The 27,160-nt window shown below is 39.2% G+C and overlaps 3 protein-coding genes and 1 long non-coding RNA gene across 5 annotated transcripts; all 4 read left to right on the top strand.

Moving 5' to 3' along the window:
* The first annotated feature begins 41 nt into the window (after window positions 1-41).
* LOC104453975 (single-stranded DNA-binding protein WHY1, chloroplastic) lies at window positions 42-5,496 on the top strand. Of its 2 annotated transcripts, none has more exons than XM_010068646.3 (7): window positions 42-437; window positions 905-996; window positions 1,090-1,182; window positions 1,784-1,878; window positions 2,793-2,866; window positions 4,635-4,723; window positions 5,050-5,496. In XM_010068646.3, the coding sequence occupies exons 1-7, from the start codon at window positions 152-154 to the stop codon at window positions 5,167-5,169; spliced, it is 849 nt and encodes a 282-aa protein (XP_010066948.2). In that variant the 5' UTR covers window positions 42-151; the 3' UTR covers window positions 5,170-5,496. The 2 variants fall into 2 exon arrangements, with proteins under 2 accessions (XP_010066948.2, XP_010066947.2); XM_010068645.3 differs by having other exon boundaries at window positions 899-996.
* A 134-nt stretch (window positions 5,497-5,630) lies between these two features.
* LOC120295300 lies at window positions 5,631-6,493 on the top strand. The gene is made up of 2 exons (XR_005552651.1): window positions 5,631-6,204; window positions 6,311-6,493. It is a non-coding gene; the product is annotated as an uncharacterized LOC120295300 (long non-coding RNA).
* Window positions 6,494-9,417: 2,924 nt separating this feature from the next.
* LOC104455761 (serine carboxypeptidase-like 45) lies at window positions 9,418-12,171 on the top strand. The gene is given in 11 exon segments (XM_018877299.2): window positions 9,418-9,655; window positions 9,728-9,832; window positions 9,930-10,025; window positions 10,128-10,220; window positions 10,320-10,379; window positions 10,382-10,404; window positions 10,520-10,819; window positions 11,220-11,338; window positions 11,446-11,538; window positions 11,714-11,831; window positions 11,989-12,171. Coding segments are annotated over 11 exon segments (1,428 nt in total).
* An 11,366-nt stretch (window positions 12,172-23,537) lies between these two features.
* On the top strand, window positions 23,538-26,347 carry LOC104455760 (serine carboxypeptidase-like 45). Its single transcript, XM_010070495.2, is given in 11 exon segments — window positions 23,538-23,775; window positions 23,848-23,952; window positions 24,050-24,076; window positions 24,079-24,144; window positions 24,247-24,339; window positions 24,475-24,560; window positions 24,673-24,972; window positions 25,403-25,536; window positions 25,630-25,722; window positions 25,898-26,015; window positions 26,165-26,347. Coding segments are annotated over 11 exon segments (1,443 nt in total).
* The last annotated feature ends 813 nt before the right edge of the window (window positions 26,348-27,160 follow it).

Raw genomic sequence — 27,160 nt, 5'->3', positions numbered from 1 at the left:
ATACATAAGAAACACGCAACTAAAAATGAACGTAACGTCTGTCACCGCTTTCAGCTTGGGGAGGAGATAAAAACACTGTAGCCATCGCTGCTGCTCTGCAGTACAACGCAACGCCACCGCGGCAGGAGAAGAAAGAGGCGACGCGGCGACGATGCTTCAGCTCCACATGCTCGCGTCCTCGCCGGCGAGCTCCCCGAGCCCTAGACTCTCCCTCCTTCGCGATTCCTTCTCCTCGCCGCCGCAGCAATCGCTCCGCGGCCGCAGCACCTTAAACCCTCGCAAAACCTCGCGCGTCTCGCTGCCCCGCGCCCCCCATTGCCTACGCTCGCTGAAGTGCCGTCAGTCCGAGTACTTCGACCAGCAGCAGAGGTTCGCCTCCTCGACGGCGCCGGCGGCGGATGGCTCCTCCTCCCCCTCCTTCTCCCCTTCCGGTGGAGGTAATTTCGCGCTGTCTTTTCGTTAGCTGGCGTTGAATGATGGAGGATGGAAGGGTCTGGTTTTTCCGGTCGTAGATGAAAGGTAGCAGATTTTTGAGGCTAGGTGGCTAGGTGGCTAGGTTCGGTTGCGTGCCGCCGTCCTGAATGTGTTTCTCTTGTTGTCATTTGTCGCTCTTTAGGACGGTCCGATAGACGGAGATGACCTAGCGACTGAGGTTAACAGTATTTCTCAAAGTCTTTTTTTTTTTTTTTTTTTGCTGTCTTGGTTAGTCAATTGCTTAAGTTGGCAGCGAAGGCGTTCGTTTGCTTAATCTCTCTAAGAATGGGAGAGTGTGGATTCTATGCAGCTATGACGGAGAAGATAGTGTGGTTGATTCTCGTTTGCTTTTTTAAAATCATGCTTTAGCAGCGCCGATGCTGGTTCAGTTGTGTGATTTGCTTTGGTCTCTTATGTGCGGTAGGAACAGCGTCTCCAAAGGTTTTCGTTGGCCATTCCATATACAAAGGAAAGGCAGCACTGACAGTGGAGCCCAGAGCTCCAGAATTCACTTCTTTAGATGTATGTTAGAGATTCCATCTTCTTCTTATATGTCCAAGAAAGTCCTGAGATGTTGATTTCTGACCTTTTGAAGTTTTGGGTTAACTGGTGTAGTCAGGGGCGTATAAACTGTCTAGGGAAGGATTTGTGCTGCTTCAATTTGCCCCTGCGGCAGGCACACGAGTATATGATTGGAGCAGAAAGCAGGTGATCTATTCATCATCGCATCTCTATAGCAGGGAATATGGTTTCTTGATTTGCTATGTTTTATAATTTTTCTGTAGTAAAATGTCTCTCCCTCTTTATGTTTCCTTCAATGTTTTGTGTTTTCCATTTTGGGGATGTGGCATCAGGTTTTTTAAAAGCCTAATGCCCTGAGCCATTTAATTTGGGCTTAAATTTCTATGCTTCCCACTTCTCTAAGTACCGTTCTGCCATTCTTCTTTTTGCCTGCCTTTTTTCTGAATGGGTTTCACTTTCGCTAATGAGTTTTTGTAGTTACCTTATATTTGTATACAAGTGGTTTTTGAAGATAGAAAAGGACTGTATTCATGCATATGTAACTGTTGCTGCAAATTATCGTCATGTGATTGATCACTTAGCTGCCACCAAATCAGCTTTAGTTGGTGTCCAGCAACCCTTTTTAATAACAAAATAATGATCCCATTTTGACAAATCATGCTGCTCCCCTCTTTCATTTTGTAAACTTCGAGAGATCTTAATAGATCAATGTTAGTGTTATTTAGTGTATTCTCAATCCTTTTTGATTCTTGAGGTTCTACTGATAGCTGGGGATGCTTTCCTCTAGGTGTTCTCATTATCCGTGACAGAAATTGGAAATCTCATTGCTCTAGGTCCAAGAGACTCCTGCGAATTTTTTCATGACCCTTTTAAAGGAAAGAGGTATCATCTCTCTTACTTCACATTTTTTTGGAAGTAACATGTATCTGTGTGTGTGTGTCCTAGTTTTAAGCTCTGATTGCTTGAGCTGGGCCTTGGCTCTGGTAATTGCTGTCAGCTCTTGTAAAATAACAGATGAATTGCAACAGAATTTAGAGACAAATTTTAAGTTTTATTGATGCACACAAATTCTCTAGCTATTATTAATGCTGTGCGGAAACATTTTTATCCAGGTATATCTTACTGAAAAATATGTATTTTGTTTTTTATGATACAAATTTATCTACCATTTTCATTTCAAAGTCAAATCCCCAGAGAGTAAATTATAAAAACATAAGATATGCATGTCGATTATATGAATTGCATTTTGAATACTATAAAATTTAAAGGATTTCTTTCTCTAATAATGTGTACTGTCTCGCTCATGCCTGATACTTGGAGCAACTCTTCTAATGCAAAAGTAATATAATCATGTCAACATCTTTTATGGCTGCGTATAGAATAGTGCGTCCCGGAAAGTATCCAATTATTATGAACTTACCACTTTACATGTTACATGGAGTTTAAAAAAAATAAAGAATTCCAGAGCTTCCATCCTTATAGGAAAGTCTGGAAATGGTGACTCAGACATTATTTGAGTGAGACGTGCAGGTGTATTGCTTATCAGCAAATCAAAGAGTTGATCCATGCAATTTCCTTTTAATTCGAACATGGTTATGTCGATTATTCTACATCAACTAATTTTTTATCACTTCTTTAAGGCAGAAAAGAGGAACCACTTCACACAACTTCACTTCTATTTACATGTTCTGTTGATCATGCAATTCTTAGGCTTTGCATTTGGTCAAAGAGAAAACGTAGACTGCAATTTCAACTTTAATGTTCTGAAGTTGATAGAAGCTGTCATACTTATGCAGTGATGAAGGTAAAATAAGGAAGGTTTTGAAGGTGGAGCCCCTACCAGATGGCTCTGGACACTTCTTCAATCTTAGTAATACTCCTGCTTTCTAAATCTCCTGGAACTGATATTTATATGTCCTCTTACACTGCAAATGCTTGAAGTTCTTCCTATTCTTGATCAAACCATATCATATTACCTCATTGTGTGGTAGATTATGAAGATTTATGATTCAAAGCATTTTTTAATTTTTATATTTTTAGGAGTCATTTAAAACTTGCTGGGCTTTCAATATGTTTGCAAAATTTAGGGATGTGGCGTGTTCAGTGACAAACACCAAGGCAGAGCTGGTTGAGTAGTGATAAATCAATGGGGTTGCTTTGGGGAATTCTAACACTATCTGCAGCTAACCAATTTGACTCGATAGTTTTATAGTCAATCCTTGCTGTTTAAACTTACGTGCTTGGTGGCATCAAGGTTAGGCTTAAACACTGCGAAATAAGTGTGGCATGTCATATTGGCTATTTGTCTGCAGAGTGTCAAATTATGTCCAGATGTACATAAGTTATAGCGACTAATCTTGCCAATTTTGGATGGGGCATGTTCAAGTGATAGTGACTGATCTTGCCAATTTTGGGTGAGGCATGTTCAAGTTCTTCTCTAAGTAAATCTCCTGGCCTGGCTGTTTATTCTGTTATATTTGCCAACCTTCTGGGCCACATGGCTAGGTTCTGTTCATACCCTTCCTCTAAGTGAATTATAGGAGCTACTGTGATCTTGCTCAGTCAGTCAAGCTTTACTATAATATCTTCTCATTTCTGAGAATCCATGAGAACTCAATTCCGATGTATTTGCTTCAAGATATCTATAACTACATTTTATATATAATTTTTTATTTCTTCTTTTAAGTAAAAGAGATTTTATTGCAAAATGGCACCAAGGGGTTGGCAACCCATGTGGAGACTTATGGGGGGAATTCAAGTTGTAAATAAGGTCCACAGGGACTGTATGCTATCAATGAAATTTCCAGCACCACTGAAGATTATTGTGAAAAGCCATCTAAGTTTTGATAGCAAAGGAGGTGTTTCTCCATTTTCGAGGGTTTTCCTATTCTAATCCTGCCAAAAGATCCATAAAATGGGAAGGTGGTATCGATGAGAAAGATTTCTCCCATCTTGGGAGGAGTTATGTATTTCCAAGATTGAATTCCCATCTTGAGCAAACCAGCTGCCGCCCATTTGGCACCTACTAGAGAATATGCTGAGTTCCAAAGTTCCTTGGCCGTATCATGTGAAATCAGACTCAGCCTTATTTTACGAAGAAAAAATCTATTTGCAAGTACTTTCCCCTTCTTTGAAGATTGTCCTACATGAAATTTTTTTCCCAAGCACCTTCCAAGTGAAGGATTAAACCCGAAGAGGTGATTCTGATTTGCAGATAGCCTTTGAAGAGTCTTGCATCTCATGCCTCCGGAATATCACTTATCAAATCCTGTAATATGATTTGACTGTAAATATCCCACTTCCATGGATAGTTTGAGACAATTATCAGAATGACTCTGTAAGGACATTAGGAAATAACTGTAAGGACCATAAGAATATATCTTGGTTGGTTTTAGGGAGTTGAAAGATAAGTGGTCTCTGTCTGATCCAACCAAAGAGTCACTTCATTACAAATATATTTCTGCACAGGAATTGTCTAAATTGTTGTCTTATGGTTGCATCGTTTCTTCATTATTTGTACCACCCTTGAGGTGTGAGAATATGTGATGTTTGTTCTGTATCTCATTTTTTCTTACCAGCTAAATATTTAAATGTCTGATATTTGCTTTATTTCTTCATTTTGACCTGATGTGCCATAGGTGTTCAGAATAAGCTTGTGAATTTGGATGAGAGCATTTATATTCCTGTCACCAAGGCGGAATACACTGTCCTTAACTCGGCTTTCAATGTAAGATGAACATTTTTCCCTATGTTCTGCTTTTATCTTCTGGTTCTCCATGAATGATCTAGTGTTGTCTATTGCCTTCATCTCTTCATAGTTTTACGATATCCCTCAATCTCAATTTCGTGATTGAGTGGATTGTCTTATGAAATTGCAGCGGAATGAGTAAAATGAGATCGTTTTCTTGTTGCTTGTGATAGCCCAAGCAGTGTTCTTAATGCAGGAATGCTTATTTTCACAGTAGAACTGATTGGTCTGATAACTTTGTTGCCATTAACGAATTTGGGCTTACATTTCAGTTATTCAATGATATTCTGTTGTGTCATTTGCAGTTCATACTGCCTTACCTATTAGGTTGGCACACCTATGCAAACTCAATAAAGCCAAATGATCGAAACCGAGGTAACAATGCCAATTCTCGATATGGAGGAGACTTTGAGTGGAGTAGATGATAGACTGCTGGTTTTTTCTACTTGTGATGGAGAGTTCCCTTCCCTGAGCTTATGTTGTAGAGTTGAAATTCTGCGTTAGAGGAAATTTTGTTGTATTGGAAAATGCCTCCCATCTTCAGCATCCTTTTTGTTTCAAACAGGGTAGTCAGGAAATGCTGGGTTTAAGAATGTAGGGGTTTCATGCTAAATCATCTTTAGTTACTTTCAATGCCTTTTCATTATGCTGTCCAACTGCTAATTTGATTGTATTGCGTCAATATATTGGCATGTTTTAGATTGTCATGATCACATGTAAATACTAGCAAATGTGGGAGGTTGTAGATTGTAGACGTACCTTTTGGAGTTGGTGGACCTCTGCAATTCTCCTTATTTTATGTCATGGATTGATGAGAAATCCCGCGACAGCATTTGCTTGGGGTAGAATTTATGCTCCAGATTATGTAGTGTGCTGCATGACATGGCGACATCATTACAAATAAATAAACAAAAAAAAAAAAAAAAAAATTGAGGATTGCGAAAGGTAGCAGTGGTCTACAAACTTTTTTCGAATTTTTCAATCAGGTCTATGGATTGTTTGTTTTATTTTTGGGTGTAATTTGAGCCGGGGTAGTTATCATATACTGTTATTCTGAGATACATGTGTGGGGGCATCAAGAGATGTCTAGTTAGTGTGCATAAGAAAATAAGCTCAACTATCATGGAGGCTGTAGGTTATCCTTATTTGGTTATAGTGAGAAAGCTTCGTAAAGATGAGATACCTTGGTCGACCTAGGCTGGTAACGTCTGCCTCAACCTCTATCAAAACATGATACCATAATCTTTGTGCTCCCAACAAATTCAGTCATAAAATAGGGGCTGTGTTTTGCGCCTCTAATTTGTTCTTGCTATCATGTGTATGGATGTCTTCGCAAAGATCAAACATTACTATGCTCGATGTTATGTGTGTTTCTCGTCAGATAAAAGTCATTTCACTGCGGAAGATGGGAGAGTTCAATCTTGACTAAAGTGGCTATTCAATGGGCCATGGATATCTAGGTAAGCGATGGGATATTTTCAGCTCATTGTCCTTCTCTTTTTGCTTCTTTCATGGGCTGGTATGAACCTTTGTTATGTTTCATTGCATCTCACAAAACCATTTCAGTTTATGGATGAACTTCACGTGTCTGTAACTCCCCGGAGCTCAGGACTTCCACAATTAATGTCACACCCTAACTCCTACAGGTATAGGGTTAATTAACTAGCCATCCTTCTTCTTGAAGGACATAACCTCAAATGCAAACGAGTATGGCATATTATCAAAATATATGTCCATCTATTTATTTGATAATTAGTGAGTTGTTTGGGAATCATATTTTTTATTACATCTCCAACTCAACTAAACCTATTAGATATCATTTCTGACATGTATCCAATCATTAACTCATATCCAAAGTTCAACTACCTAGGGGCGCATGATAACCAAAATTTCTGTTAGAAATAGTTTTTTTTTAGATTTATTTCTAAAAGAGAAATCCGTTTGATAAACCTATTCCGTTTTTATTTCGGAATAGATTTTTTATTCCATAAATAGATTTTGAAGAGAAATCGAAATAGAAAAAAATTATTTATTTATTTTAAACAGAAATCATAAATAATTTCTTCCACAAACCCTAATTTTGATAACTCTCATCTCCTCTACGACGTCTTGCCTCCTCCTCCTCCTCTTAGGTTGCCGCTCGCGCCACCTCGCCATCGGCTGCCGGTCGCCGCCCCCGCCGCCGCCAACCCCACCATTGCCGCTACTGCCCGGCCGTCGCAGGTGGTCGTCGGCCGCCAGTCGCCGCCGACGACTCGGAAAGAAAGAAATTTTGTGTTATTATCAAACGAATTTCTATTTTTAAAGTAGAAATTTTGTACGTTATCAAACGGTTATTTTTGCTTAGAAACTCTTCTAGAAATAGAAATAGAAAAATCTATTCGTTCCGAAACTATTTCGGAAACGTAATGGTTGTCATGCACCCCCTAAATTCCCCATTAATATCAATTGTCCTACTTACGGCTAGTTGATAACCTTAAACAGATTTTGAATGAATGAATTAATGGTGCATTTGATAATTATTACATTTTCGGAAATAATTTCTATTTATAAATGATTTTATATATATTTTGTTTCTTAAATGAGTTTATGAACATTTGAAGTGTTTGGTACGACTTTCAAATTTTTTTGTGACTTAGAATTTTCTATTAATTTTTTAATACTTTTATTATAATTTTCTCTTTTTCTCTTTTAAATTTTAATAAATTTATTTTTATTTTTAAGTATTTTTATATATTTTAATTTTAGTATATAATTTTATCTTTTTTTTTTTTAATATAATCTTATTATGTAATTTTATTATATTTATAAACTTTATTTTAATTTTTAAAATAATTTTTAAATGATTTTTATTACATAAGGAAGTAGAGAAGAGAAGAAAAGAAAAGAGATAAAAAAAAGAGAGCATGATTTGACTTGATTCTAGAGTGTTCCATAAACAAATAAGTAATTTTTTATTTTTTTTATTTTTTTTATTTTGTTCCAAATCTATTCTAGGAAACAATTTTATTCTCAGGAACAAAAAACAAAAAAGTTACAAAATAGAATTCTATTCTTTTTGGTTCGAGGGAATAAAAGAATAAAATCAAATGCTATTTGGCACGTTACCAAACATATCATAATGATCACAGCTCAATGAGTTGTACATATTTCTTTAAAAGAGATCGAACATCCATCATGTATCTTCATAAAGCACCAAAAACTCAATAATCTCAAATTCAATAGATAATATACATACATTATAAAAAATGAGCAATATCTTTTTTCAATAGAGATTTTGGTGAAGAACGGAAATATTCTTTTAATTCACAATTACAAATCAAACATAAATGGTCTATTCCATCGATTGGTGTTGGATGCTCACTTCCCAATTTAAGGCTCTCGCTTCCACGAGACTCGTGCTTGGAAATTGCGGAAGAATGCATTGCAGAATGGCAATGCTGCATGAATGTGCTGCATGTATGAATGTTTTTGTTGGAAGGTCAAATACCGATGATATCAACGAAATACTAAAAAGATCCCCATAGCAATACATGCGGAGGTACAACATAAATAAAAATCCAAATTGGGACATATATTAAAAAAAAAAAAATCAAAATTTGGCTTCGCTATCATGAAACTAAAGCTATTAAAACGAAGATGCTGGGTTTGGAGAATTTAGCCTGCACCTGAAAATGCCTCCCATATCAGCCGTCCTTTTCATTCAAGTAGGGTTTGGGGTTATGGGTTTTAGAATGGGTGGTTCTCACTCTAAAATCAGGAACCGCCTACTAAAGATTGGTTTCGAAAAATTAAAATTGGAAAACGCTCATTGGTTCTATAGACTCACTTGGAACCGAACTGTGAAATGTCTCCACTTCGAAAAGGTGTGAGGATTGAGAGTGAGCGACAAGGTGTGAGGCTGGAAGCAATTGAGAACGAGAGTGAGAGAGGGATTGACGAAATGGGAGGTCACTAAGAGCGAGAGCAAGAGAGGGTGGCGAGCCGTGAGAGTGAGAGAGGCGAGTGATGAAAAGAGATAAAGAAGAAACTAGGATTTTGATATGAAAAGTTAAAATTAATATATATATATATATATATATATATATGTATGTATATGTATGTATGTATACCGCTCTGGTCTGAGTCCACACTTGGAATTGGGAACCACCAATCTAGTAATAAGATCCAAAATAAAAAATTTCTTTTAGAAAACTTTCTCAAACTAGGAAACCATTCAATTAGAAACTTATTCAAAATAGAAAATCTACTTGAATTATAAAACTCTCCATCACGAACTCAAACTTGATATATATTTTCAATGGAGTCTAAGAAAGATCCATTCCACTCTAATTTTATCATTAGATATGTTCTTGGGTGGTGAAGTGTCATTTGAAAGCTCCTCAACTCCTCATCCAGAAGATCCAATTCTTATTTATTGACAACGAGCATTGGATCCAAAATAGGAAATTTCTTTTTAAGAAATTTTGAAACCTATTCAAAGTAGAAAATCTAAACTTTCCTATTCAAAGTAGAAAATCTAAACTTTCCTTTGTGTGCTTAAACTTGACATATATTTTCAATTTTGTCAAAGGAAGATCCATTCCTGCACAACTGTTATTTTTATCATTAGATCTGTTCTCGGGTGGTGAAGTTTCATCCGGAAGCACCTCAGAGTCCTTCAGTCCCTGTAAATGATGATTTGGTACTTCATTGTGATCGTGAATGGTGTCATTCCTTTGTTCTTCTCCTCCACATCAACGGCCGAGCTCATCAAGAAGCTCCCCGGTCAGCCAGATGGCGTTTCTTTCAAGCAGCACTCTGGTTACATCGTCACGGATCCTCGACGTGGCCATGCTCTGTTCTATTACTTCGTGGAAGCCGATGCTAGAGACCCTTCATCTTATCCTCTAACGTTGTGGTTCAACGGCGGTATGGTAGTCCTAGTGCTAGTTCATTACTGCTTGCGCCATTGTTTGCCAATTCTGATTTACTTTGGTTTAGGCCCCGGTTGCTCTTCTCTTGGGTTCGGTGCATTCGAAGAGCACGGTCCGTTTCGACCAGCTGGGGACGGTGGCTTGACGAAGAATGAATTTTCCTGGAATAAAGGTACTTATTTCATTCACCAATCGATCATGTTGTCATGGAACGGACTCTTGAAAGTTGTTGAGGGTTATTTACACTCTTTCAATCGCAATTTGGGTAGTGTCGAACATGCTGTACGTGGAATCCCCCATCGGAGTTGGGTTTTCATACTCGAACACAACTTCGGACTACGTCAATTGGACAGATGCAGACACCGGTACGTCTGATTTGTTCGTAACGATTTTTCTTCTTCTCGAAAGTAACGAGAGCTTAGCGGCCTTCGCATTCGTAGTAAGACAGACGTCCTTTCACGTTGCAGCCAGAGCAAACATGCAGTTCCTTCTCGGTTGGTATAAAGAATATCCGGAATATAGAGACTCAGATTTATATCTGTCGGGGGAGAGCTACGCTGGTAATAGTTGTGATTCCTCTAGTCTCTCGGCCTCTCTGTGTGGATGTGATTGTTAATCTTCCTCCCGAGCAAACTGATATGTGTAGAACATGATTGTAGGCCACTACGTACCGCAGCTTGCAGCTCTGGTGCTGGATTACAATAAGCAGTCCCAAGGAAACCGATCAAGCTTAAGGCGATAGCAGTTAACGATACTTTGCTCATTCGGATCGCATGTTTTCGATTTGGCAGCTTTCTGCGTTTGATTTTCAAGCTCATTACCTGACGAAAGAGATCGCATCTTCTGTTCATTGATGCAGCTTGGCAACCCACTTCTCGATTTACGGATTAGTGTGGATGCCGCCACATTTTTGTGGTCCCATGGTGTCATTTCGGACGAGACACTGAAGCTGAAGGAGACGGTGTGCAATGACTCCAGGTACCGGACGGAGCTAATCCATCACAAAATTTCAAAGGAATGTGCAGGAGTGTTGGAGAGGCAGATGGAGGAATTGGGGAATTTCACTGATCCAGGCGATGTGCTCGCACCTTATTGCTCCTCTGGGACTGCTGCGATGCAATCAGCTTCTAGCAGCGCGTGGGATGCGTATCACGCCAAAGTGAGTTTGACTCTCTGGAAGATCTGTCCTAATATCTAGGATTTTGCTTGGGTTACATACCATAGGGATACGCTTGAAGACATTTCTAGCTAAAACGTCTTCAATATCAAAGTCACAAAGAATATACGAAGAAACATCGGCAGAGAGTACTGCAAAATGAGCATGCAATTAGTGAGATTTTCTTGCGATAGTTTTCATTTAGAGTACCAAAGCCGCTTGCACGCACTCATTAAGAGACACCCTCTTAAAATTTCAACCGAGCCTGCATACAGCATAAGAATGGAACAGCCTAGGAACAAAAACCCATGAGAGCATCCCTATGGTATTGACTCACAGATAGGACTATTCAGAATTTAGGTCTTGAACTCGCTCATCAAGTATCATCTTTTCTTGTGAGCAGCTAGCTCGAAGGATGGTTCTAACTGATCCATGCCTCGGGGATTATATATTTTCGTACCTCAACAATCCTCAGGTTCAGAAAGCACTCCATGCCAATACGACGAAGCTGCCATCGGTTTGGCAATTCTGTTCAGGGTCATTCTGCCCACCTCTGCTGTATTATCTTCCTTATTCAGTCGGAACCACACATTCTGTTTCTAAATGTTGTTTCATGTGGAACGTGGCAGGCTTCTTTCTTATCATGACGTCGATATAGGCATCGACATCACACCTCTTTTATCGGCCTTAATCAAGAAGCGTCTGCGAGTCCTCCTCTTTAGGTAAGTCGTGGACATGAATTGCCTTACTCCAACACGTTCCGTTCCATGACAACATTTTCTCGTTGGGAGTATCGCTGTCTGTGTTGTGGAAACATGCCTTGAATTCATGAATATAAACATCAGTGTCGCATTACTCATGTCAACTGATAACATGAAATTGGGCTGCATGTTGCAGTGGCGATCAAGATTCAAAAATACCATTGACGCAGACGAGGATCATCGCCAACATGATTGCTCGAGAGTTGAAATTCACATCCTTGGGAAAATACTCACCTTGGTACAACAAAAAGCAGGTTCGGCTCCCTTCCTGTCTAGGTTCTTTTTTAACTCGACACGCCATGGTGCAAAGGAAAGAGAATGTTTCTGTCCATTGTTGAATCTGCTTTGAAACTTTCGGATGACCATAATATATTCTCAACAAAATCAGTGACATTCAATGTCATAAATCAGGTTGGTGGATGGACTGAGTCATTTGGTAGGTCGAGAAAAGGGAAGAACGCGACTCATTTGACATTCGCCACGGTCAGAGGAGCGGCTCACGAGGTCCCATACACTTCGCCCGAGCAAGCTCTCACCTTGTTCAAAGCATTTCTGAAGGGATCCTCTCTACCGAAAGTGCCGTTCAAGAACTGATCCATTCATTGCTCTTACAAAGATGGACCATCTCTAGAATGAAACTGTCCTTTGTTTGTATTTTGATATCCAAAGCATCAGAAGGATAACCAATGTCTTCACATCGCAGTTCCAGATCAATGGGAATAATTAAATGTGGACTTCATGTTATAACCGCGAGATTCGAACTTGACCTGATCATAAGTTTGATGGACCGAAGAATAGTTGCACCACAGATTAGGGGTGTCAACGGTTTGGTTCGGTTTTAAAACCGAACCGAACCGTTAGAAAAATCTTTCAAACCGAATCGAAACCGAACCGAACCTGGTTAGTATTCGGTTCAGTGTTTTTGGTTTTTAATTTTTAACTTTTGGTTTTTTTTTTTTTTTTTTTTTTTTTTTTTTTTTGTTAAACTCATATTTCTCCACTTTTATTTGTCGGTTCGGTTCGATTCGGTTAACCGATGAAAACCTAACCGAACCGAAAAATTTCGGTTTTTAATGAAAATCGAACCGAATGAAAACCGAAACGAAAAAACTGAATTTTTCGGTTCAGTTCGGTTACTAACACTCCTACCACAGATAGGCACGGCAAAATGTCAATGCTCGACGTAGGTACCGTATGCCATCCTCAAACTTCTGAAATACGGAGAAATGCATTGAAGATTTGGAATGCAGGAGCACGTCTTATGCGATGTTTGAGGGTCGAATTTGACTATATCGATGAATATAATCCTTTTATTTCAATTAAAACGTCAACAACGCCATGCATGCAATCGAAACTATCAAAAGGAAGCATGTATATAAAGGCCAGGACGAATCCTGCAGTCATCATCGGGGGGGTCTTTCCAAACACGTCTGGTGTGGACGCAGGCTGGACGATGAGCGCCGTTTTGATTTATGATCCATTGCAAAATTCCTACTTGAAAATTAATTTTCTTAAAAATATTGCTTGTATCACTTATAAGAATGAATAAACGAAAGATGAAAATATGTAAATATTAATTGCTGTCAATAATAAAAAGGAAAAATTACCAAAAAAGTTCCAACCCTATTACAATTGTGTCGATTATAAACTTATTTTTTTGACCAATTAAATCCTAAACTTTTTACAATTATTTTCGATCAGTCCATCCGGGCTAAAATTAGCCCGCCGACGCCGACGTGGCAATCGGCCGGCACCAATGACCTTTTCTTAATAATATTTTATTTTTAAAAAAATTATTAATTTTTTATCTTTTTTTTATCTTTTTTTTTTTTGGTGCTTGATGACCTTTTTTTTTTTTTTTTAATAATTCTTTATTTTTGAAATATTTTATTAAATTTTATTATCTTTTTTTTCCTTTTTTCTTTTTTTGCGGCTGGTCGCGTGCTCATGATTTTTAATAATATTTTATTAATTTTTTAATCTTTTTTTCTCTTTTTTGTAGCCGGCTACAGGTGACCTTTTTTTTTTTTTTTAATAATATTCTATTTTTGAAATATTTTATTAATTTTTTTTTATATTTTTTTTCCCTTCTCCCTCTTCCTCCCTCCTCCTTCCTTTGGCTCCAGCGGCTCGCCTTGCCCTTGCCAAACTTGACGGCGAGCCCCCTTGTCGAATCTAGTGAGGGCTCGCCTCGCTTGGCGACCGCGAGGCGAGCCCTCGCTAGATTCGACGGGGCTCGCCTCGCCGTTGCTGGGCGCTAGCTAGCCCTCATCCGGCGATGGCGAGGCAAACTAGCTCGGCCGCCTCAATCCGGCGACTGGCCAGCCCTCCCTTCTAGCCGGTTGTCGGAGCCAAAGAAAGAAGGGAGGAGGAGAGGAGGAGGAAGGAGGGAGAGGGAGAGGGAGAGGGAGAGGGAGAAGGAAAAAAAAAATTATTAAAAAAATGTCTTTGATGTCGGCCGATTGCCATGTCAGCGTCGACCAGTCAATTTTGGCTAGATGGACTGATTGGGAATAATTATAAAAGGTTTATGACTTAATTGGTCAAAAAATAAGTTTATGACTAAATTGACACAATTATAATAAGTTTATGACTTTTTTGGTAATTTTTTCATAATAAAAATATTCATCATTGCCTGATTAATTGAAACGATCTAAACCATTATTTTTTGGGAAAATATATTCTAAATCATTCATTCTTTGCGACATTTGTTTGGGGGAAAACTTCATGATAAAGAAAAATATTTTCCGGGAAATCATTTCTCAGAAAAATAGTTAATTTTCTTTTGTTTGGTGACATGTAATTGACAATATTTTTTGGTTTATGGATATTATTTGGAAAATGATTTTAATTTTGCTCCAAAAAAAAAAAAATGGATTCATCTTGTAAGTCGTTGGACTCTATTCGCTTCCGGACGCTCTCTCCTGCTCAACTTCTCCAAGATTGCCGACCTCAAAACCCTCATCCTCTGCTCCTCCGTTTGCAATCGCTTTCGCCTCGCTGTCCCCCCGACACCGTCTCCCTCACCGTGGACTCCTTCGATCGCGATGGCTCCGCTGGAGGGAGCTCCTTTCGAGCTTTATAGAGGATCCTCAAAAGATCCGACTTATGTTGTAGAATTTGAGTTTTCTTCCTTTTGAAAAACCAAAAAAGGGTTGTATTGGGAAATTCCTCCCATTTTAGGCACCCTTTTTTCTTTTTTAAACAGGGAATCTAGGCAGAAGTTTGGTTTGAAAATGCAGGGCACCCCGTATTTGTCCATCTTGTAAGCTTATCTTCTTATGCGGCCCGACTGCCGATAGCTGTATTGCCTGATGTGAACATGTTTCAGAGACGACAGCGACATATCCAGGGAAAGAATTATATTTGCTTTTGTACTTACAGACATGTCTTATTTCATGTCTGAGACATCGAGAGGAGGTCAAGTAAGCCTGCATAAAAAATAAGCTCCATAATCATGGAGGTCGTACGTTCTCCTTGTTTGGTTATTGCGAGAAAGCTTTGTGAAGATTGAGATACCTTGGCTCGCTTCGGCCTTATCAAATTACGATATATACATTCTTTGTACTTCAACAAATCTAGTCATGGTATAGTCGTGGCGTTTTGTGCCTATTACTTCTGCTTGCTATCATGCATATGGAGTCCATGCGACGCCTGGAATGCGAATATTGAATATTACTAATTTACTAATTTGTTGGCGTGATTTTCTCTCCTATCTTAAGAAAGGAGATTTGTTAATATTGTATTCCTATAATTCTGGGATCTCTTCCTTTTTCTATGATTTTATTCTGGTTGCTTGTTTCCTTAGTTGTAGCAACCTTTCTTGTACATATGGTTGAACAATGGCAGATGCTGAACACGGCATAAAAATAACAAAAAAAGAGAACGAAAGCTTTGTCCAAGGATGTAGGCACATTGCCGAACCTCGTAACCTTTGTGTTTTTGTGTGAATTTCTGTTTTTCTTCATGGTATCAGAGCGGGTTATGACCGTGATTATTTGAAGAACTTGCCTCATCCTCTTTGTGTTGTTTTTTTGGGTGAGCACCATGACAATTTCAAAATTAGAATTTGGAAAACTTCCCGACAAAGGTGCAAGCTCTGAATTAGCATCGGCAAAGGCTGTGGTGCATGAGGGAAACAACTAACGTCTTGCATCTATTTTGCTGAATGGAAGGAATTTTCTTCCATGGTCACAAGCAGTGACCATTGCGCTTGGAGGCTGATCGAGGCTTGGACATATTACTAGGCAAACTAAAGCTCCTGATGAAAGTCATCCAAATTTTGAAGAATGGCAAGCAAGTGATCACAGCATTATGACTTAGATCTTCAACTCAATGGAGGCTAAAATCTATGAGATTTTTGCTTACTTAGATTTGGCCAAAACATTGTGGAACTCGTTGTTTGAGATGTATGGTCAAGCCAATAATGCATCTTGAATCTTTAAGCTTCAACAAGGTCTTGCTACCTCTAGGCAAGGTGCAAATCAATCATTCACAGAACATCTAGGGAACATAAAAAATAGTGGGATGAACTCCGTCAATACAAACCCGCAACCCAGAATGTGCGTGACTATGTGCAAAGGGAAGAACAAGATAGAGTTTTTTTTTTTTTTTAATCTCTTGGCAAGCCTAAGGCCGGAGTTTGAAGACACCAAACGTGACATTCTTATGAGGCCGCAGTTGCCGTCCTTTAATACCGTTTGCTCCATAATACAAAGTGAAGAAACAAGGAGGAGAGTCATGCATTTTGACTCGATTGTGGCACCATCAACAGGCTCATCAGAACACTCTGCAAATACTGTTAGTTCCAATGCCAGGCAAAGTGATGGTATTACTCGGTTTGTCAAAGGGAAAGGAAAGAAGCCCCTTCGTTTCCATTGCTATTGTTGTGTGTTGAATGAGTCAATGTTTCTGGTTTGTTTTTATGTGTTAATAGTCTATTATGTGGATTGGTTGCTGTACGTGTGAATTTAGTGGGCTGTGGTGGTTACTTGTTTTTGTAAAGCCTATATAAAGGCTAAGGCGTCAGTTTTTTTTTATTATGTGTGTGTGTGGGAGTAAAACAGACGGTTCCTCTGTTTTTGTGATATCTCCTCTGTTTTCCTCTGTTTTAAGTGCTGCTCTTGTGCATATCTGTACATCTGCATCTTCTTTGGTTTTTTAACATTGGTATCAGAGCGGTGGTTAGGAAGAAAAGTGTGTGTTTGAGTGCTGTAAAAGGTGAGAACCAAAAGAGAGTTTTATTGCAGCAAGTACTTTCGTTTGCAGCAGTCAAGGGAGCGTATTGCAACAGGTTATTTTCGTTTGTAGCAGCAGCATGTTGCTTTTGTGGTGGTTCTATTTTGCAGCAGCAGTAATGGCCTCAGAAACATTTGTACAACTTGCTATTCCACACTTTGATGGTCATTATGATCATTGGAGCATGCTAATGGAGAATTTTCTCAAGTCCAAGGAGTATTGGGATGTTGTTTCTTCGGGAGTTGCTGAACCTGATGAAGGAGTTATGTTAACGGCAGCGCAAAGAACGGCTTTGGATGCGTTAAAATTGAAGGATCTCAAGGCCAAAAATTATCTTTTCCAAGCAATTGACAGATCCATTTTGGAGACAATTCTTTGCAAGGATACCTCCAAGGAAATATGGGATTCCATGAAGAAAAGTATCAAGGCTCAAGCAAAGAGCAAAGAGGCAGCAGCTTCAAACGCTTCGTTCGGAGTTTGAAATGCTATGAATGAAGGGAGAGACAATCACAGATTTCTTCTCTCGGACAATGGCAATAGTTAATAAGATGCGGATTCATGGCGACAAGACGGAGGATGTCATCATCGTTGAAAAGATTCTTCGATCGTTGACACCAAAGTTCAACTTTATTGTTTGTTCCATAGAAGAAGCCAAGGACATTGAAGAACTTTCCATTGATGAGTTGCAAGGATCCTTGTTAGTTCATGAACAAAAACTCCTACAACAAGAGACGGAAGAGCAAGCTTTGAAGGTCTCAATTGGAGATCATTCTTCATCAGCAACAAGGGTGAACAAAGGAAGAGGCAGAGGAAGGGAGAACAACGATCGCAGTGGCTTCAGCTTTGATCAAAAGTCTGAAAGCTATTCCTATCGTGATTTCCAAGGGAGAGGAAGAGGTCGTGGAGGACGACATTCAATTGGTTTTAGGCCAAGGTCAGCAGACAAATCCAAAGTGGAGTGTTTTAGATGCCACAGGTATGGGCATTACAAATCTGAATGTCGAACTAATTTGAATAAACAAAGAGTTGAAAGAACTAACTTTGCTGAAAAAGAAGAAGAAGTATCTCTTTTGATGGTGTGCCATGAGAAGGAAGAAACTCAACCAAACATGTGGTATCTCGACACTGGTTGTAGCAATCACATGTGTGGAGACAAGAAAATGTCCATATGAGCATACACTCTTTATTAAAATCGGTGATGGTGGAAAGTTGCTTCTTGTATGCTTATATGTGGATGATCTTATTTTTACTGGGAGTGATAGTGCCATGTTTGACAAATTCAAGGAGTCTATGATGGATGAATTTGAGATGACTGATCTTGGATTAATGCATTATTTTTTGGGCATAGAAGTTATTCAATCTACAGCTGGAACCTTTATGTCTCAAAAGAAGTATGTTCAAGAGATTTTGGACAGGTTTCAAATGAATAATTGTAACCCCGTGACTACTCCGACTGAAGTTGGATTGAAGCTCTTGAAAGATCCTTATGGAAGCAAGGTGGATAGCACTCTCTACAAGCAGATTGTTGGAAGCCCTGATGTATTTGACGGGACAAGACCAAATATCATGCATGCTGTGAGCCTTATAAGCAGGTATATGGAGCACTCAATTGAGTTACATTTACAAGCTGCAAAAAGGATTTTTCGCTATTTGCAAGGAACTAAAAATTTTGGGCTGTTCTATAAAAAGGGAGAAAAGTCAGATTTGTTTGGGTTTACAGATAGCGATTATGCTGGAGATGTTGATGATAGAAGAAGTACTTCAAGGTATGTATTCATGCTTGGTTCAGGGGCAGTTTCATGGTCTTCAAAGAAGCAATCAATTGTTACTTTATCAACAACTGAAGCAGAATTTGTTGCTGCAACTTCATGCGCTTGTCAAGCCATATGGTTACGGAAGATTCTTGAAGAGCTTCAGTTCAAACAGCAAAAAGCAACTATAATCTATTGTGACAATAGCTCAGCTATCAAGCTGTCCAAAAATCCAGTTCTACATGGGAGGAGCAAGTATATAGATGTGAAGTACCACTTCTTAAGAGATCTTACAAAGGATGAAGTAGTTGAGCTAGTTTTCTGTAGAAGTGAAGATCAAGTGGCTGATATATTCACCAAGCCCCTAAAGTTGTCCATGTTTTAAAAGCTGAGAAAGCTCCTTGGTGTTCGTTTGTTGGATATTCCAAATTGAGAGAAGGTCCTTTAAACCGATTGTTTGCAACATCAGTTTATGGGAGGGAATGTTGAATGAGTCAATGTTTCTGGTTTGTTTTTATGTGTTAATAGTTTATTATGTGGATTGGTTGTTGTACGTGTGAATTTAGTGGGCTGTGGTGGTTACTTGTTTTTGTAAAGCCTATATAAAGGCTAAGGCGTCAGTTTTTTTTTTTTTATATGTGTGTGTGGGAGTAAAACAGACGATTCCTCTGTTTTTGTGATATCTCATCTGTTTTCCTCTGTTTTCCTCTGTTTTAAGTGCTGCTCTTGTGCATATCTGTACATCTGCATCTTCTCTGGTTTTTTAACATTGTGATCGAGATGGACATTCCAAGGAACGATGTTGGATTCTACATCGTTAGCTGCATCCAAATAAGGACAAAGGTCCGAACGCTAAGATAGCAATTCAAGAGAATACCATAGACTTCCAATCCAAATTGGAGTCTCTATCACTGCAGGTTCAACAACTACTTCAGACACATGGTTCAAGTCTCTCTGGCACTAAATCCATAAATTTGGCCAAGACTTCTCGTAATATTAGTGCACTTTTTCTTGAGTCTAGAAATCGATTTATTGTTGATTCTGGTGCCACAGACAATATGTGTAGTTCCCCACTTATTCTATCTAATACTACTTCTAGCTTTTTATATCCACCGATCCCAGTAGCTAACGGAGTGGAGGTGCCAACCCAAGGTGTTGGGCAACTGAATGTGCTTTCGAAAAAAACTAGGGCTTTATTGGTTCTAGGATTATCTTCTAATTTAATATATGTGAGCAAATGTACTAAACAATGGAATTGTAATGTCATTTTTACTCCACAGAAGGTGTTGTTCCAGGATCGCAATACCAAGAGGATGATTGGTGAAGGACAACTTCGGGATGGGCTGTACACCTTAGATTTGCATGGTGAAGCATTGGTGGCTAGGAAGGGGAATGTGGATACCTCTCGTCTATGGCATTGGCGCATGGGTCATCCTTCAAATCGAGTGTTGCAATCCTTAAACATGTCTTTGACTCGTGATTCTATTAGTTGTGATCCATATCACTTTGCTAAGCAACATAGGTTGCCTTTCCCTAAACATTTGCATAAATCAATTGTTTGCTTTGGTACATTTAGACATTTGGGGATATTCTCCTGTTGATTCTAGATAAGGTTTTCGGTATTTTGTTACCTTTTTTGATTATAAATTGAGAGTTACTTGGCTTTATCTTCTTAAGTACAAAAGTGAAGTGCTTACAGTTTTCCAGGATTTTTGCAATATGGTGAGTAATCAATTTAATGCTTTTGTGAAGGTTCTTTGTACTGATAATGGTACCGAATACACCAATAAGATATTTCAGGTTTTTTTACGAAGCGAGGGTATTACAAGACAACATGTGTGGGTACTCCACAATAGAATGGGATAGTTGAAAGAAAAAATCGTCACCTACTAGAGGTTGCACAGGCCTTGTTATTCTCTGCGAATTTGCCTAAATCCGATTGGGCAAATGCAGTTCTGACTAGCTGTTATTTAATTAATAAACTCCCTAGTCGAGTGTTAGGGTATATAACTCATATGGAAGTGTTGTATGGGCGAAAATTGATATATCTCACTTGAGGATTTTTGGGTGTGTCTGCTATGTTCACTCTCAAACCGGTGGAAAGCTAGATCCTCATGCCAGGAAATGTGTGTTTGTTGGTTATTCATCTGTCAAGAAAGGCTACAAGTGTTATGACTCTTACACAAAGTATATCTATATTTCTTGGGATGTTGTATTTTATGAAACTCATATGTTTTTTCCTAACAAGAGCCACATTCAGGGGGAGTGCACAGATTATTATAAGAATTATTCCTATGAGTTTGCTCCTGTTACTATGGATGTTAATGGGATCGGTGAAGCCAAAGTCAACAATGGGGGTGTCGAAGCCAACAATGGGAGCTGTGCTTCAGGTCATGAATCTGTAGGACAAAGTGCTTCGGGTCCCGAATATGCAGATCAAGAAAATTCAGAAGTGGATCGAGAGATTGAGGCAACTGTTGTTCCAGAAGCTAAACCTAGAATTGTCACTAACGGGTTGATAGATGAAAGGGCAACGGATGTAATCCCGTTACGAAGATCATCTCATGTCACTAGACCCTCAACTTGACTTCAAGATTTTACTACTTATTATTCAGTTCAATATCCCATTCAAGAATTTGTTGGATATGACAAAATACCTCACAATTTTTTGAGTTTCTTATCTACTATTGAAGAACAACAAGAACCTCACAATTATGAGGAAGCAAGGGAAAAAGCCATCTGGGTTGATGCAATGAAGGATGAACTTCAGGCTTTAGATTGAAATCATACTTGGGAACTTGTACAACTTCCAAGAGGGAAGAAGACAGTTGGTTGCCGATGGATCTATAAGATCAAATATAACAGTGACGGATCAGTTGAAAGATATAAAGCGAGGTTGGTTGCAAAAGGATACACTCAAACATATGGTATAGACTACAAAGAGACCTTTGCACCCATGGTTAAAATGAACACTGTACGTTTTTTTATGTCAGTAGCTATTAATTGTGGATGGTCCTTGTTCCAAATGGATGTAAAGAACGCATTCCTTCATGGAGATTTGGAGGAGGAGGTTTATGTGGATCTTCCTCCTGGACACCCCTTGCAAAATAAAGATGGAATTGTTTGTAGGTTGAAGAATGCCATATATGGTCTCAAGCAATAATCTAGAGCTTGGTATGGTAAACTGAGTGCTGCACTCATCAAGGTTGGATTCAAAAGAGGGACAACAAACTCGTTAATGTTCACCAAGGCTGATAACAAAGGTATAGTTGTTGTACTTATTTATGTTTATGATATTGTGATTACAAGCAACAATCAATCTGGAATCGAAGCACTTAAGCGGCATTTGAGCAAGGAATTCGATATCAAAGAACTTGGCAAATTGAGGTATTTTTTGGGTGTTGAGGTGGCGAGATCTCACAAAGGATTATTTTTATCTCAAAGAAAATATATCATGGATTTGCTAAAAGAGACTGGGATGTTGGGAGTTAGACCGGCCAATATTCCTATGGAGTATAATAGTAAGTTCATTTTAGATAACACTCCATTACATGATGTTGGGCAGTTTCAGCGACTTGTTGGACGGTGTATTTTTTTGACTAATACTAGACCTGACATAGCATATACTTTTAGTTACATAAGTCAATTTTATGCAGAAACCAACTCGATGGCATATGGAGCTAATAAATCATCTGCTACGGTATTTGAAGGCTAGACCTGTGAAGGGAATTTTAATGAAAAATAATGGTCACACAGAACTTGTTGGCTACACTGATGCGGATTGAGCCGAAAACCCTAAAGACAAGAAATCTACTATAGGGTTTTGTCCCTTTGTGGGAGGAAATATTGTCACTTGGAAAAGCAAAAAACAAACGGCGGTTGCTCATTCGAGCGCAGAGGCAGAATATTGGGCTATGGCTACTACTACTACTGAAATTGTGTGGTTGAGACTACTACTTTAGGAATTGAGTTGCAATTACATGACTAAGCCTATGAAGTTGTTTCGTGATAATCAGGCTGCAACTCATATAGCTTCAAATCCAGCGTTTCATGAGAGGACCAAACATATAGAGGTGGATTGCCACTTTGTGAGAGAAAAGGTGCAAGACAAGACAATTGAGACCTCATACATTCGGAGTGAGGGTCAACTGGCCGATGTTTTTACGAAAGCGTTACCCAAGGGAGTATTTCAAGAAATGGTAAGCAAGTTGACCTCCAACGAGGTCTTCGGCCCAACTTGAGGGGGAGTGTTGGCGTGATTTTCTCTCCTATCTTAAGAAAGGAGATTTGTTAATATTGTATTCCTATAATTCTGGGATCTCTTCCTTTTTTATGATTTTATTCTGGTTTGCTTGTTTCCTTAGTTGTAGCAACCTTTCTTGTACATATGGTTGAACAATGGCAGATGCTCAACATAACAAAAAAATAACAAAAAAAGAGAACGAAAGCTTTGTCCGAGGACGTAGGCACATTGCCGAACCTCGTAACCTTTGTGTCTTTGTGTGAATTTCTGTTTTTCTTCAGCTAAACATCATTTTGCTGCAAAATCTGGAAATATTCAATCTTCACTGAATTGGTAACTCAGGACTTCGATAATTAATTGCATAATGCATCTTGCTGAAATAAGGATCCCTGGTAAAGTATGTTGCTTCCTTTCACAAAAGTCCGGGCGCTGCACATGGTGCAATCCTTTGTTTTCTGCGTCTGTCTGACTTAGAAACAGGCCAAATGCGCCTTTATAAGTAGAAAAACCAGGCAGAATGCTAAAAAAAGAGTTTCTAGCCAGTTGGTTATTAAGAGATTGTTTAAGATGAAGTGAGCCATCTAAAATCAATTGACTGGTCAATCTGGCCTTGGAAGAACCATTCCCACGCAACTGCTATTTTATCATTAGATCTGTTCTTGGGTGGTGAAGTGTCATTTGGGAGCTCCTCAATCCTTCACTTCTCAGAGTCCTTTAGTCCACTGTAAATGATGATTTGGTACTTCATTGTGATTGTGAATGGTGTCATTCCTTTGTTCTCCTCCTGCACATCGACGGCCGAGCTCATCAAGAAGCTCCCCGGTCAGCCAGATGGCGTTTCTTTCAAGCAGCACTCGGGTTACATCACCACGGATCCTCGACGTGGCCATGCTCTCTTCTATTACTTCGTTGAAGCCGATGCTAGAGACCCTTCATCTTATCCTCTAACGTTGTGGTTCAACGGCGGTATGGTAGTCCTAGTGCTAGTTCATTACTGCTTGCGCCATTGTTTGCCAATTCTGATTTACTTTGGTTTAGGCCCCGGTTGCTCTTCTCTTGGGTTCGGTGCATTCGAAGAGCACGGTCCGTTTCGACCAGCTGGGGACGGTGGCTTGACGAAGAATGAATTTTCCTGGAATAAAGGTACTTATTTCATTCACCAATCGATCATGTTGTCATGGAACGGACTCTTGAAAGTTGTTGAGGGTTATTTACACTCTTTCAATCGCAATTTGGGTAGTGTCGAACATGCTGTACGTGGAATCCCCATCGGAGTTGGGTTTTCATACTCGAACACAACTTCGGACTACGTCAATTGGACAGATGCAGACACCGGTACGTCTGATTTGTTCGTAACGATTTTTCTTCTTCTCGAAAGTAACGAGAGCTTAGCGGCCTTCGCATTCGTAGTAAGACAGACGTCCTTTCACGTTGCAGCCAGAGCAAACATGCAGTTCCTTCTCGGTTGGTATAAAGAATATCCAGAATATAGAGACTCAGATTTATATCTGTCGGGGGAGAGCTACGCTGGTAATAGTTGTGACTCCTCTAGTCTCTCAGTCTCTGTGTGGAAGTGATTGTTAATTCCTATTTATTCTTTTAAATCCATTTTGATACGCTAATCTTCCTCGTGAACATACTAATCTGTATAGAACATGGTTGTAGGCCACTACGTGCCGCAGCTTGCAGCTCTGCTGCTGGATTACAACAAGCAGTCCCATGGGAAATCGATCAAGCTTAGGGCGATAGCAGTTAACGATACTTTGCTCCATTGGATCGCGCATTTTCAATTTGGCAGCTTTCTTCATTCGATTTTCAAGCTCATTATCTGACAAAAAGAGATCATCTTCTTCTGTCGTGCAGCTCGGCAACCCACTTCTGGATATTCAGATTAGTGTAGATGCTGCCACATTTTTGTGGTCCCATGGCGTCATCTCTGACGAGACATTGAAGCTGAAGGAAACGGTGTGCAATGACTCCAGGTACTTGACGCAGCAAATCCATAACAAAATTTCAAAGGAATGTGCGGAGGTGTTTCAGAAGCAGGTGGAGGAAATGGGGAATTTTACTGATCCAGATGATGTGCTCGAACCTTATTGCTTCTCTGGGACTGCCGTGGTGCAATCAGCTTCTAGGAGCATGTGGGATGCGTACCATGCCAAAGTGAGTTTGACTATCTGGAAGATCTTTCCTAATGTCTAGGATTTTACTTGGGTTCCATACTATTGTGATATCCCTTAATAAATTTTAAGCTAAAAGATCTTCAACATCATTGTCACGAAGAAACATGAAGAAATTTCGACAAGAGTATTGCATAATGAGCACGCAATTAGTGAGAATTTCTCGTGATAGCTCTCATTTAGAGTACTAAGCTGCTTGCTTACTTTACTGTACTCTTTCCAGATTTCAAGACGCACGCTCTCATTAAGAGATATCCACTTAAAATTTCATTTGAGCCTGCATACAGCATAAGAATGAAACAGCATAGGAACAAAACCACGAGAGCATCCTTATGGGGTTGATTCACGGATAGGACTATTCAGAATTTAGGCCTTGACCTGGTTCATCAAGTAACGACTTTTCTTGTGAGCAGCTATCTCGAAGGATGGTTCTTACTGATCCGTGCCTCGGGGATTTTATATTTTCGTACCTCAACAATCCTCAAGTGCAGAAAGCACTCCATGCGAATATAACAAAGCTGCCATCGGTTTGGAACTTCTGTTCAGGGTCTTTCTGCTCACCTCTGCTGTATTACCTTCATTATTCGGTTGGAACCAGCACCTTCTGTTTCTAAATGTTATTTCATGTGGCATATGGCAGGCCTCTTTCTTATCATGATGTCGATATTGGCAATGACATCATACCTCTTTTATCGGCCTTAATCGAGAAGCATCTGCGAGTCCTCCTCTTCAGGTAAGTCGTGGACATGAATTGCCTTACCCCGACATGTTTTGTTCTGTGACAACATTTTCCCGTCAGAAGTATCATTCTATGTGTTGTGGAAACATGCCTTGAATTCATGAACATAAACATCAGTGTCGCATTACTCATATCAATCGATAACGTGAAATTGGGCTGCACATTGCAGTGGCGATCAAGATTCGAAAGTACCATTGATGCAGACGAGGATGATCGCCAACATGATCGCTCAAGACTTGAAATTCACATCCTTGGGTAAATACGCACCTTGGTACGATAAAATGCAGGTTAGGCTCTCTTCCTGTCTAGGTTCTTTTTTAACCAGACACACCACGGTGCAAAGGAAAGAGAATGTTTTCGTCCATTGTTAAATATGCTTCCAAACTTGACCGTATACATTCTTAAAAACATCAGTGACGCTCGTGTCATAAGTCAGGTTGGTGGATGGACTCAGTCATTTGGTAGCTCAAGAGAAGGGAAGAACGTGACTCACCTGACATTCGCCACGGTCAGAGGAGCGGCTCACGAGGTCCCATATACTTCGCCCTCGCAAGCTCTCACCTTGTTCAAAGCATTTCTCGAGGGATCCTCTCCGCCGAAAGTGCCGTTCAAGAACTGATTGATTCATTGCTCTTACTATGACGAACCATCATTAGAATGAACTGACCTTTGCTGTATCTTGATATTCCTATTTAAAGGAAGAAGCAATGTCTTCACATCGCAGTTCCAGATCCATGAAAATAAATAATGTGGACTACATGTTATAAATGTAAGATTTGAATTGGACCCGATCATGAGTTTGACGGACTGAAGAAAGATGTAAGAATTATTGTGACCCAAATGATATGATTTATTATATGGTTTAATAATTATTGAAATGCTATAAAATAAATAACTATTGGTTACGAGAAGTTGCGACTCTAATAAAATGAAAGGGTATATCGCTTTGATGGAAGACACATTTTTAACGAACGTACAAATAGAGTCCGGTCCTCTTTCCACCCACAATGAACAATAACATAAAGGAATTGGGTATTCTCTCCTCCATCGATAGAATACATTAAAGTATAGTGGGTTAAGGGAGAGAAATCGGATTTCTTCTTTTGGTTCGAGATTCTTCGGTTTTCTACAACGATCATCATCAAGTGGAACGCTATGAATAAAGGTATGTTTTCATCTAATTGTGAAAATCATGAAGATAAAAAAATCACTGTTTTCTTTTGTATTTCCGCATCAAAGTATTATGTATATACTAACAGTTGGTGTCAAAGCATGGTTTATGATCTCATGATTTTTCCATTTATAGAAATATTATGATTTATATATGATGATTCGTTCAACGATCCTGTTCATACTATTCATTGTTATTGAAATGTTTTCGGAAGGTTCTGTTGAAGAAAATCCGAATGATGAATGTTTTCATGGAGAAAAA

This window comes from Eucalyptus grandis, chromosome 7 (assembly GCF_016545825.1).
Source record: "Eucalyptus grandis isolate ANBG69807.140 chromosome 7, ASM1654582v1, whole genome shotgun sequence".
NCBI classification, from domain to species: Eukaryota; Viridiplantae; Streptophyta; class Magnoliopsida; order Myrtales; family Myrtaceae; genus Eucalyptus; species Eucalyptus grandis.
The sequence above is the reverse complement of the archived record's forward strand: the minus strand, read 5'-3'. Positions and strand labels throughout refer to the sequence as shown.

Bases quoted from the DNA above. Each gene is read 5' to 3' on its own strand.
- LOC104453975 (XM_010068645.3), top strand. From the start codon at position 152: ATGCTTCAGCTCCACATGCTCGCGTCCTCGCCGGCGAGCTCCCCGAGC. The intron at 438-898 runs GTAATTTCGCGC...TATGTGCGGTAG, and splicing joins CTTCTCCCCTTCCGGTGGAG to GAACAGCGTCTCCAAAGGTT. The intron at 1,879-2,792 runs GTATCATCTCTC...ATACTTATGCAG, and splicing joins GACCCTTTTAAAGGAAAGAG to TGATGAAGGTAAAATAAGGA.